The 13,422-nt window shown below is 33.9% G+C and overlaps 1 protein-coding gene across 2 annotated transcripts in view; it reads left to right on the plus strand.

Moving 5' to 3' along the window:
* LOC134231582 (ankyrin repeat domain-containing protein 24-like) overlaps positions 1-13,422 on the plus strand; it is a 34,694-nt gene that overhangs the window by 15,192 nt on the left and 6,080 nt on the right. For both annotated transcript variants that reach the window (XM_062713548.1, XM_062713550.1), the window contains exons 5-19: positions 82-146; positions 312-440; positions 542-648; positions 897-991; positions 1,301-1,405; positions 1,617-1,690; positions 2,977-3,063; positions 4,235-4,324; positions 6,313-6,432; positions 6,550-6,585; positions 8,151-8,234; positions 8,351-8,426; positions 11,589-11,686; positions 12,874-13,032; positions 13,249-13,320. In XM_062713548.1, the coding sequence (XP_062569532.1) occupies positions 82-146; positions 312-440; positions 542-648; positions 897-991; positions 1,301-1,405; positions 1,617-1,690; positions 2,977-3,063; positions 4,235-4,324; positions 6,313-6,432; positions 6,550-6,585; positions 8,151-8,234; positions 8,351-8,426; positions 11,589-11,686; positions 12,874-13,032; positions 13,249-13,320 (1,397 nt within the window). The remainder of the gene's footprint in view (positions 1-81; positions 147-311; positions 441-541; positions 649-896; positions 992-1,300; positions 1,406-1,616; positions 1,691-2,976; positions 3,064-4,234; positions 4,325-6,312; positions 6,433-6,549; positions 6,586-8,150; positions 8,235-8,350; positions 8,427-11,588; positions 11,687-12,873; positions 13,033-13,248; positions 13,321-13,422) is intronic.

A 13,422-nucleotide genomic window follows, 5' to 3' on the forward strand; every position in this document is an offset into this window, starting at 1 on the left:
AAATTTTGATTGGAAAGGAACATTGTAGAGTTGACGTTGATAGTTTTCTGTGTAACCATACTTTAATTTGTTCTTTGTTAGGTTGTACAGCGTTACAGTTAGCTGCTAGCAATGGATGGCCACAAGTAGTTCACAAACTTGTTCAGGTGAGGCACTATTGGGAAATCTTTTATAACTGATGAAACACAAGTTTTACAGTACTGTAATAGAAATACTGATTAAACTATGTCATGGATAAATTTTTTCATGTTTTTGGTGTGACAAATTCCTTCCATGCTGATTTCTCTGGCTGATGATTTTTTTTCTAACAGATAGGGGCTGTGGTAGACCATAAGGATGGGAATAACCTGACTGCACTTCATCATGCCTGCATGGACGCCAAGTACGAATGTGTCCAGGTCTTACTTCGAAGTGGAGCAGACATTAACATTAAGGATAAGGTGGCCCACTCGTTACATAAATAATTAAAAAGTTGATTGATTTCAAAATTCATTATTTAAAAGTGAAATGGAAAATAAGACTGTTTTAATTTTGTTTCTAGACTGGGAAGACGTGTTTATTTTATGCTGCTCATTGCGGTGATTTTAACATCTGTAAGGAACTCCTGGACAAAGGTGCTGATGTCAACACATATGACAATCACAAAGTGTAAGTTTGACTGGAAACTGGAACAGTGTTGATGCTGAGAGTTATAATATTTACTTTATTGTCAAAAATGTAAGGCCTACTTAAAAATAATTAAATTTAACAGACTTTCAAAATGAAATAACATACTATTACAATCATAATGTGTTTTTATTAAGAAATCATGAGATAGAAAAGAACTTCCTTTCAGTAAGCACAAATTTTAATATCTCCCTCTGAATGCTTTCTATATCATATCCTGCCCGTTTTAGGACTCCACTGATGGCCGCAGCAAAGAAGGGGCGTACAGATGTTTGTGAGTGGTTGCTTAAGAAAGGAGCTGACCGAGACTTTCCTGATGTACAGGGTAATCTGAAAAATTTTGCTGGTGTTTAAAATTCATGGAAGTGACATTCAAGTGGTGTCAATAAATCTGTAAGAAAGAAACCTTAAATAACTGGATTCAAGTTGTGTTCATAACCGTTAACAGAGAAACATTGGAAAACCCATACTTTGTAGAGAGGTTACTTATGTACTTATAAATATGACCTATAGTTATTTCTCAAGTTTAGAATTTCTAACTGAAGGGAAAGAAAGAATTGTAATTTTGTTAGTGTCTCTTGTTAAATCTGAGAAAAGTATTTCAAAAATTTTCATCTTTTACTTCAATTTTTAGGCAGGAAAGCACTGGATTATGCTATGGATGAGGGACATAATGAAATAAAAAGAATTTTTGAGAAAGCCCCCACTAGGGCATCATGGGATTTACAAAATGATATTGGTATGTTTGGTAAAACCACTGCAACTAATTTATTTTATGCCTTATACTCAAAACAATGTAAATCTTCTAAATACATGTAATTTTATATGTAGAATGAGTTTTGCAAGACATCGGTTTATTAAGATTATTTTTTTAATTGAAATATTTTGCCCTTTCAAATTTTTCAATATGTTATCTTTCATAAGTAAAATATTGTAAATGTGTATTACAGCTAAATCCAAACTGGTGCAGGGAGCTGAGGGGGGATATAATGCAGGGGTAACAGAAAATTTACAGGCAGAACAGGTAGGTATTACTTTCGACTAGGGATGTCAACGAGTACCCGGTTAACCGGGTATATTCCGAGTATCGAATACTAAAATCGGTACTCGGTTACTCGGATGTATATTTTGGAATATTTCTAATCTTATTTATTAATGCATTAAACAATCTGTTTAAAAACGTAAAATGCTCATTGCACTTGTACATACAGTAATTAGGGTTTACTACGACTCTAAATGACCGTTATCGCCTGTGGCAGTGTTTATACATTACAGTAATTATCGTGACCAAGCACCTGGGGTACCTGGATTTTCTCACCTTCGGCTGCCTTCTTCCTTATTTTTTGTTTGGCTTTAATTATTTGTTTTCACTGAACATCGTTTAAGATCCATTATGTTTAGATAAATTAACTAATTTTGTCAATTCTCTGAGAAGCCGTAAATTCTCGGGAGACGAGCGGATGATATTACACCAGAGACATATATATGGTTTTATATGTCTCTGATTACACGTGCGATTGTTGATATGTTTGTGTTTGATTACATGCCAATACAACTGGTTGAAGGCAAAGGCTTTAAAAAAACTGATGTCCATCGTTGCATCAAACTACATGTACAAAATACCGTCCCGTAATACTATATAAATCTCGGATCGAACAAGTGAACTAAAATCGTGTATCTGCATTGTTAGGAGAACTTGATCAAGTTCAAGTTGATACTGTACGTATTCTTTATATGGTCGTCAAACGCGACAAAGAGTTACATTACAATTACGGAGCAAATTATTTTTTTTTAAACAAAAACAATGTGAACAACTTATGATTTTATTTCTTGTGTTTATCTGATAAATGAATTGAATTGAAAAATTGGTACCGGTATGTTAAATTTCGTCGGGCACGAAGTACTCATCATTATTATTACAACAGAAATACATTTACGGATAAGCCTCCATCAGTGCATCTGGTTTTATTTCTACAAGAGTTTACAATGTTTTACAGTCTTCAATTTACTTGTTCATATTTATTTACACTTTTACCGAGTACCCGGGTACTCGATCGGAAAAACGTCCGAGTAACCGAGTATTGAAAATTGACCGATTTGACATCCCTACTTTCGACTCAAAGCATTGTTCCTATTATTTGCTGTAAATAAGTCTACTTTATTGAGGTTTTCACATATCATGCAATAACCAGGTTTACATATAGACAGAGGAAATAGGGCCTGAACAATTTAGTAATTCATTTAGTAACTTTATGACCTATCATCAAGGATAAACCGTAAAAATCAAACCATTTACTGTATTTGTTGCAGGCTGATGTTGTTGAGTTTGTTCAGGAACCTTCACCAAGACCTTCCCCTAAACTGGAGCATAGGAATGTGATAGAAGAGGCTCCATCAGTAAGTATAATCAGCATAATATCTGTTGTCATAGATCAGTGAAATGAAAATGAGTACTCTTTTTATACCCCCCACAAACGAAGTTTGGGGGGGTATATAGGAATCACCTTGTCCGTCTGTCTGTCTGTCCAGCTGTCCGTCTGTCTGTCTGTCCGTCTGTCTGTGCAAACGTGTCCAGTCCATATCTTTCTTACGGAGGAACATTAGAATCTACTACTCCACACAAAGATTGCCCATGACCCAAGGGTGTGTCATGACCATGACCCAAGGTCATTTGGGGAAGTTCAAGGTCACTGGAAGAAAAAGTTCATAATTCGTGTCAGGTCCATATCTTTCTTATGGATAAACTTGGTAGGTTCTCATTTCACACAAAGATTGCCCATGACCCAAGGGTGTGTCATGACCATGACCCAAGGTCATTTGGGGAAGTTCAAGGTCACTGGAAGAAAATTTTCATAATTTGTGTCCGGTCCATATCTTTCTTATAGATAAATTTGGTAGGTTCTCAATTCACACAAAGATTGACCTTGACCCAAGGGTGTGTCAAGACCTTGACCCAAGTTCATTTGGGGAAGTTCAAGGTCACTGGAAGAAAAGTTCATAATTCATGTCCGGTCTACATCTTTTTTATGTATAAACTTGGTAGGTTCTCATTCTACACAAAGATTGCCCATGACCCAAGGGTTTGTCATGACCTTGACCCAAGGTCATTTAGGGAAGTTCAAGGTCACTGGAAGAAAAAGTTCATAATGCATGTCCAGTCCATATCTTTCTTATGGATAAACTTGGTAGGTTCTCATTTCACTCAAAGATTGCCCATGACCCAAGGGTATGTCATGACCTTGACCCAAGGTCATTTGGGGAATTTCAAGGTCACTGGAAGAAAAATTTCATAATTCATGTGTGATACATATCTTTATTATGGAAAAACTTACTTCTGAAAAAACCCAGCGGGGGGTATTTTGTCCCGTTTGGACAGTTCTAGTTCATAATGATTCAATTAAATTTTTAACTTGCAATTTTTTGGTATGGTGAAATAAACGCTTTGCTTGCCAATGGATATTTTAGTAGTAATGAACACTGGTATTTGAGACTGAATTTCAGATTATAGATTATAACAAGGAATATCTATTTCCCTGTAGATAAGGTAATAATCAATTTGTTTTTGTAGCCAAGGACATTGTCAACTGCCAGTTCCTCTACCCAGAATTCCTCTGAGCAGCAGCAACTTCAACAGCAGAGAGCCATGGAGGCTTACAAGGTATTAATAGAAAGGTGGAGGGGGAAATGTGTGAGGGGCAAGTGGGAAAGGCCTGGGGAGTTTTTATATACTCTGCATGTTTTATGTTAAATTTTTATTTATATTTTCTTCAGTTTTCTTTTACACTGTACTTGTGTTTGAAAAATAATTATGAGTGAATTTTAATTTTTGATAAGATGGGGTTCTTGGTTGATGGGTAGAAATTGCTGTAGTGTATTTACACTATTTAATTTGGGGACATACAACATTATATGCTTCCTTAAAGACAAACATCAACAGAGAGAAAAAACAGAACATATACCGGTATATGTCATGGCTAACAGAAGTTATTCTACAACATTTTCATTTAATATGAGATATACAGACAGGTTTCAGGGAAAATTATTTAAATGAAATACTCAGAAATATGAATTATTATAGTTATAAATTACCGGTAATATTTATAAGCAAAATATTTATTGAATCAGGATATGCATGCATTTGTTGTAATGCGATAGTCTAATGTGGGAGACTCACGAAGACGGACAAGTTTAATCCAGTCAGTATTCCTATATAAAGCTATACAGTATACAACATTCTGTCAGCATATTGAGGGCTGAAATTTCTTTAAGCATCAGTTTTGATTGAGCCTTTTATGATTTTCTTCTTTCAAAGGGATTTCATTCTAAGGTAAGGAAAGCTAGCCGATTTCCCCCAAGATTATTCTGGCCTTGTGTGGCTGACTGCATGGGTGCTGGCACCTTCTCTTTTGTTCCCTTTACACATCTAGGATCATCAAATCATCAGTTCACATTAGACACGAAGGGAAGGAGGAGGAAATTCAATGTCTTCATTTGTTAAATTTTAACATAAATAGCATCATTACTTAGATCTAAAGTGTAATACTAGAAGGCCAGGTTTTAGACAGACTTGTAAATTATTTGACTTTTGATATAACAAATAAAATTCAAGTTTATGTACTAGAAGAAAGGAAATACATTTTCTAAGATAATCAGATCTTGACATTAACCTGTCTTTTTCATGGAGCTTTTTGATATGATTGTAAGCAATTAATGATTGATAATGCTTTGTTCATAATTTTGAAATGTAGTAGCTATAGCCATAATGAAAGATGTATATTATGAAAGTTTCATCCTGCATTAGCATCCACAAAGTACTCTAAAAGGCTTTTCACTCTCTGTTTTAATTGATTATTTTGACTAGATGTGGTTTTCTTTTGAGACAGTTTCACATCAAGATTATACAGCTATTCACAAACTAATATCTACAACATGTTTGATATAAAGGATCCAGTACTATCCTTATGTCAGAGAGTTTGCATTGCCCAGAAGAATGCCATTTCCTCTTTGTCTTCAGAGGCCATATGAATTTTTTTAGACCAAAGTTTCAAATTTCCATAACTACATGTAATCAAAAAAATGTTTTATAAGTTTGAATATCCTTTAACATCCTTGAATTGCATGATGACCCTCCCCCCTATTTCTGGAATATCCATTTATTCAATCTATTATTTTTAAGCCTAATTTGAAGGGTTTACAAGTAAAATATTAAAGGATCTCCTACATGTACAGTGTATTTCTTGAAAAATGTATGTCTAAAATATTTTTCATTAAGAAATCATTTCAAAAGACCATTGCAATGTAAACCCTGCTTAATTAGTTTCCTTGGTATAGTTTTAAGTAAAAAAAAAAAAAAAACGTAGCAGTCATTCAGTAATTATAAAAGACAGATATAGGTTTGAATATTCAAGTGCTTCTTAAGATTTTTAAATGATATTGTATATATTTCCTAAAGAAAAAAGAAAGAGTGGAGGTGTGATCCATAGTCAGATTTAATGTTTCTTACAATGAGCAGAAAATGTGTAGTATATTTGCTTGTACTTCAGTTTGCAGAAAGGGCATCCTTTACATCCCTATAATATAGGAGTAAAACTTACCATATTTTAATTTGATAGATTAATCAGACTTTTAATTTATTTCAAATGCTAGGAATTAGAAGAAGAACATGAACAACTCAATGAAGACTTGAACAAGATGACACTCCAGAACAGAAAGTTACAGGATGAAGTGGTTCAGCTTAGGAAACAACTTGAACAAAATGAGTCTAAGGTACAGTGTAGCAGCATATTTATATTACAATTGGAAGATTTCTTAGTGTGGCAAGATTGGTAAAAAAAAAAAAGATGAGAAAAATACTATTCTAAAGCTGAACATACTTGATTTCAGGTGGCAGATGATAAAGTTGAAAAGATGAAAGAACAGGTAAGCTAAGGAACTAATTTCTTTTGACTGACTGACATAAAAGAGAATGTCATGTCAATTTTTAGCTCACCTCAATGAAGTTGTGTGTAATATCGGCGTCGGCGTCGTCGGTGTCAAGTCGGCGTCCCAGGTTAAGGTTAAGTTTTTTGGAGCAGTTTTCTTTTTAAGTACTTCTATGTCCTATATTGATTAGACATGCATGGAAGATGGTTCTAGTGTGTTTCATTGTACCAGTCAAAGTTTCAGATGCTGCAATTTCAGCAAAGGAATGACCAGGTTAATGTTTTTGGAGCAGGTTAACCTTTTTGGTGCAGTTTTTGGTGTAGGTTTCATTTCCAAGTAACTATAAGCCCTATGTTGACCAAACTTGCATGGATGATACATCTAAGGATGCATACTACCAGGCTTGCTTCGGATGCTGAATCTGACCTACATTTTCCGGTTGAGTGAACAGGTTAAAGTTTTTGGTGCAGGTTTCATTTCCAAGTAACTATAAACCCTATGTTGACCAAACTTGCATGGATGATACATCTCGGATGCATACTACCAGGGTTGCTTCGGATGCTGAATCTGACCTACATTTTACGGTTGAGTGAACAGGTTAAAGTTTTTGGTGCAGGTTTCATTTCTAAGTAACTATAAGCCCTATGTTGACCAAACTTGCATGGATGATATATCTAAGGATGCATACTACTGGGCTTGCTTCGGATGCTGAATCTGACCTACATTTTCTGGTTGAGTGAACAAGATAGAGTTTTTAGTGCAGGTTTCATTTCCTAGTAACTGTAAGCCCTATGTTGGCTAAACTAGCATGGATTATACATATATTAGGATGTATACTACCAGGCTTGCTTCGGATGCTGTATCTGACCTACATTTTCCAGTTGAGTGAATAGGTTAAAGATTTTGGTGCATGATTCATTTCCAAGTAACTATGAGTTCTTTAATGACCAAACTTGCGTGGATGATACATATAAGGATGCATACTACTGGGCTTGCTTCGGATGCTGAATCTGACCTACTTTTTGTTGCTGAATGAAAATGTTAGTTTTTGATGCATGTTTCATTTCCAATTAACTATGAGCCCTATAATGAGCAAACTTGCATGGATGATACATCTTAGGATGCACACTAATGGACTTGCTTCAGATGCTGAATTCGACATATATTTTCAGATAATAGACCAGGTAAAAGTTATGGGTGCAGGTCTATTACCAAAAAACTATAAGGCTTATATAACATTGTATAAACCAAACTTGCACAAATGTTGCATCAAGAGATGAAAACTCTCAAATTTGCTTCAGATGCTGGATTTTAATTACATTTTCATGAAGAAGAACTAGTTTAAATTTTTTATGTTGTTCTATTTCAAATTCAGATTAAAATTGCTTAAATATTTTCATCTTTGGAATGTACACTTCTTGTTGGTTAATTGTGTGACTCTGCCTTACTTAAAGACAACATTCGTTGAGGTGAGCTCTGTAATCTCTGATTACCTATGTTTTTTAATGTGTGTAAATTGTCGTACAAGTGAGAAACATAAGTTTTGTTATTAACATTTGTAGATTGAGATACTTGAGGATGCCCTGTCTGTAGAGAAAGAAAAGAACCAAGAACTACAAGACAGGCTTACGACCAGTGATAAACAGGTTAGAAGTCTGTCACAAATAACCAAAATGTTGATATCAAATAATGTTTTTTATTGAAATTGTCAACATAATTTTGAGAGTGTAGGGTTGTATCTGTAACTTGGCCATGATTTCAGGGTACAGGAAACGTGGAAGGTAAAACTTCAGATGATGCTTGGAATGACAATGAAGAAGATCTCTTTGACACTTTAGGTATAAAATCCATTGAAGTACATGTTTTAAAAATTGCACTGATGAATCTTTTTATGCGCCCGGATTGATATATCCGGTGTGTATATTGTTTTTTGTCCTGTCTGTCTGTTTGTCTGTATATCTGTTTGTATGTCTGTTTTCAACTTTAACCTTTGCCATAACTTTTGAACTGTGAGAGATAGAGACTTCATATTTAGTATGCATACTCCACTAATTAAGCGTTTTCAAATGACACCAAGGTCAATGACCTTGTGACCTTGACTTACCTATATGCTAAAAATAGCTTTTTCGAACTTTGTTGCAGCCGGGTGCATAGTGTTTCACAAACACATCTTTGTTGAAATAATGAAATGAAATAGCATGAAACATTGACTACCGTAATTTTCGGGTTATAGGTCGGTACTTTTTTTCTCAGAACCGCTGGGGTCGCCCAATATACGAATTCGACCTTTCTAAGGCTCAAGTTTACGAAAAATGCCCCAAAATCAATAAAATTTACGTAAATTTCAGATCAAAACTGTGCCACTTTTATAACTTTTTTCATTATTTTACGCAGAAAAATTAATGCCTAGGTAAACAATAAAATATTTATTCTATAGCTTTCTTACAAAATAAATTCCATTAAAATCCGTTGATGACAAAGGAAAAAACTGTGCTTCATCAAGTTAATAATTCCTCAACGTGTTATCCATTGCCATCATGCGGTAGCCATCTTGTGAAGTTAGGAAGTCGCTATCGTTTACTAAAAGTAAAACCGCAACCGTATCAAAATTTAAAATACGGAAAAATTTTCAAGATCACAAGTGTAGTGTTTTACCATTAATTAGTAGATTGATAAATTGAAATAGTATTAATTTTTTTATTGTAAAAGTCTTATATTTATTTTAATGTAAAATGAGTAAAATAAACTGTTGCCAGTCAATTCCTAAAAATCGTTTTGAAAGATAGTTTGAAGTTTTACAAGAAATTATGGAAATATACATGCGGATGATAAAAAATTAATTTTATTGACATGGAGTTTTACAAGCAAAGAATTAGTAATAAATGCAGGTTATAGAAATATGATTTAAGACAGAAAAATAATTTTAACTGATATTATAAGGTTTATTAAAAGCTTCTTCGTACACAAGAAGTACACTGAATTACCGCTATACAAAGATTGGCTTCTAACGAATTTTAATTGTCTGACAGATAAAAGGACTTACACTGTGTACACGCAAAGGTTTCAACACCTGTGTTGGTTTATTACCCGCAGGGCATGGTTAGCAAATCCACGTGCCGTTATAGGGTATTAGTGTTACACATCATTGAACAAACAAAGCCATGAAATTCATAATGACTGTCAAATTGTGGTGGACCGGTACTCTCAATTAAATTTATAAATTAAACTTACAGCGTGGTAATATTATTTCAATTCTTTACTGTTGCTTTATATATACGAGGGCCGTTCAAAAATTACGCGGACTTGTTGCCCAGAAAAAATATTTGATGACATAATTGGGCAAAATATCACACATAATATAAAAGAATCTTTACTTATATGGTCTTCAAATTTTCATATCAAAATGTTGTAAATTGGTATCAATTTTGAGTGATTTATCAGGGCATATCATTGAGTCACGGAGCAACAAAATCTTCGACGTCACAGGCTTTATAAAAAATATGTGATTGAGCTTTCATTTTCTCAACATTTTCCCAAGAGTTCCTGTACAGTTTCAGTTACCTTATCTACTCAACATCCAAACACCATTTCTTGTCGAGCTTAAAATCTATTAAACAAGTAAAGAATATTCTTTTTTGTTTTAAAACCAAAAACTGCAAGTATTTATGAGATATAGTGTGATATTGGTGACTCTCAATCACGTTCTTTACAGTCTTGATAAAGTTTTCCTCTTCCCGTCCTCCCGTATAGCCTTTTTACAGAGGTCTAACAGTCTAAAATTTCATTTTGCTATTTGTGGACGAATGTCACGAATACCCTAGTTTAATACATGTGTTATTATGCATATTTTGAATCTATGTTGGCGATATATTGAGCATTACACATAATTTAACAAAAGTGTGGTGCGCCGTCAATTCAGGAGACGTCATTTTCACAGTCGTTTTCACGGGAATCGCATCGGAAAAAATCACTATATTTCTGTTAGTACTTCAAATATCATGTCAAAAATCTAAATACATAATAACAGAACAATTTAAAGATACATTTGAGAAAATTTTCGAAAAATATCACGAATTATAGAAAATTAATGAGTTAAATTTTGGATTGCGCATGCTTTTCGTCAATTTTTTTTTGTCGTGCTCCGTACCTCTCCATCAGTGATATCAACATACCGATAATTTTCGTAGAGTTTTTTTTAAATACGGAAATTTTGCCCAAAATTCATTGGAATCTTTAAAATACATATTTCTGTGAAATTTCATAACTATATGACGTCTGTAAGAGTAAATAATAACACAGTCCGCGTAATTTTTGAACGGCCCTCGTACATTCAATGGTCGTTTGCGGGTTTTAGCAAATCCCTGAAGAACAAAAATGAAAATGGCGGACATCGAAGCAATTGTCGTCCACCGGTAAATAACTAACTGAATAAACTATATTAGGAATGTGTCCAAGTTGTTCTGAAATCAGAATTATTATTCTTTGATCTCGGGTATTTCCCGAATTATAGCTTAAAATAAGAAACGTATTTACGTGTTATTTTTGCCTCTGGTTTAACAACAGTATGAAACTACGGAGGCATTGAACAGGCAAGTTGGAGAAAAAAAAGTAGTAACACAATGCAAAGAAGTTTTAACTACATTTTTTTTTAAAAAACTTTATTTAAATGCTGTACTCATTAAAATACCTGTTTGTGATACGTTCATGTCACGGAATTGCCCCGGTAATTTTAGAGGTTTACCTGTTCTGATACGTTGTATCTGTGTGAGAATCTTTAGAAAACGGGAAACAAAGCCTCGTCCTATATAGTAAGTTTGTCCTATCTTAGGATTTTTCAAAAATTAAGGCTGAAAATGAGCCTTTCGACCTATATACCCCATCCACCTATAACCCGAAAATTACGGTATTTTGAATGAGAATTGGTCGTCAGTATTCTATTGGATTTATTACATGTACTGTAAAATAAGTGCCTAACTATACATGTCCATTCTGTTCAATAGAGAGGAAAACAAAGACAGCAGATAAACAGACAATTGCTATGCTGAGAAGTAAAATCTACACCTTAGAACAAGAGCTGGAGCAACAGAAGCTACAGAAGGTTAGTTTTCTCTAATTAAATTAATTAATATACTGATTAGGACTTAATGAAATCATTATATGATTAAGTAACAGGACCAGTAGATGTTAAGGTTGGAATGATCGTTAAATGATTGCATTTCAGAAATTGCTGGGAACATGGAGATTTGACTATCATCTGCGGTACTGCATGATGATTCTATCATTGAAAGACACTTTTGAAACTGTTCATTTTATACTGCACATGTATTAAATGCATGATTTGTTCAGTTCTGAAGTAATCTTATTGATGCATTTGTTTATATTACTTTCTTTTTCAATTCTTTTTGTACTAATTTGAAAGGTTTGGAAAAATTTCAGATTTTCTCCTTATTTTGGATAAAATATTTTTAGAAAATAATTTTCAATCAATACGACTGGTATAGTTTTTGTGGTGGGCTAGGCTGGTCATATGAAAAAAGTATTTATAATAAAACAGAAGATACTTTTCTTTTGTAGACAGGGATATTGCATTATAGTTTTGCTCCTTCTAATCAGTTCTGAAACTAACAAATTATTATTGCTGTATATATTTGATGTCATACACTATCTAAGAATTCTTTTGACATCTAAGAGCTTTCTGTAGGCATGAATCCTAAGTGAAAAGCATGATGCAAGTATTTTGTAATCATTTTCATAAACAGTCATATGATAAACATATTTATTAGGGGGCCATTCTGTGTGTGCCCTATTGTGTTTAGTCTGCCCTTCTGATATTACTTGTCAGGAGCATGTTTTCTCTTGTTTTGGCTCAACTGCAAAGTGAACTTAGGTTGGGAGTAAATAGTTTTATGGTAAAATGTCATGGTCAAAACAAGTCTGTGAAATACTTTTCTGAAACATACAATCAGTATTTCTCCATTTACCAAAGCTAGCGAAATACTTGGCCTAACAAGTTCCTTTACTGGTATGTGCTAGTCTTGATAATAAACCAAATTTGAAGTTGAAAGATCATTGTCAAATCAATTTTTTGTTTAAAATCCATGCCTAGGAGGGAATTCATATGTATTTTCATCCTCAAATCAGTTTAGTTCTCATTCCACAGTGACCTTGATGTAAGTTTCCATGTCAGAGGATATGGTCCCTTCTTACCACATTACATTATTCATGAAAGTGTTATGAATTACACATCTTTAGGAATGTTGAAGTTTAAGAATATTTATGACATAGGAAGAAGAGAAGCAACAGACGAGTGAGGAAGTCAATCATTCAGGTGACTCGGACATTGAGTCACATGACCTGGTGATAGGTTTGAGGACAGAGTTGGAGGAGATGCAGGAACGACTGGATGCTTTAGAGGAGGAGAACAAGGCTCTCTCAGATCAAGTGGTTAGTGTACAGCAGTGTTGTCAAGAGAAAATTCTTATATTATAATGTTAATTTTAATAATTTACAAACATATCTTGTTGAAGGGGGATGTCTATCGGAGAGTATATTAGAGAGAAACATGGTTGAATCGGCAATGATTGTTCAATAAGGAAACAATATCTATGGTAAATTGATTAAAAATACCTACTATGTTTAAAAGAAATCATCTTTTTTCAGCTCAGTCAGCAAGCAGAAGTTTTAAAGAAAATGAGAGCCAAAGAAAATGAGAAGGAAGGGAAACTGCAGAAGGTACAGTTATTAATTGATAAAAATCTCAGATACGAATACCTGTTTAATTTCTTTTTTTTCTAAACTGAAGAATATAAAAAATAGATACTTTTTGGTTGCTCA

Source organism: Saccostrea cucullata, unplaced genomic scaffold (assembly GCF_032062105.1).
Source record: "Saccostrea cucullata isolate Sc308-1 unplaced genomic scaffold, CSIRO_AGI_Scuc_v1 ctg626, whole genome shotgun sequence".
Lineage (NCBI taxonomy): Eukaryota > Metazoa > Mollusca > Bivalvia > Ostreida > Ostreidae > Saccostrea > Saccostrea cuccullata.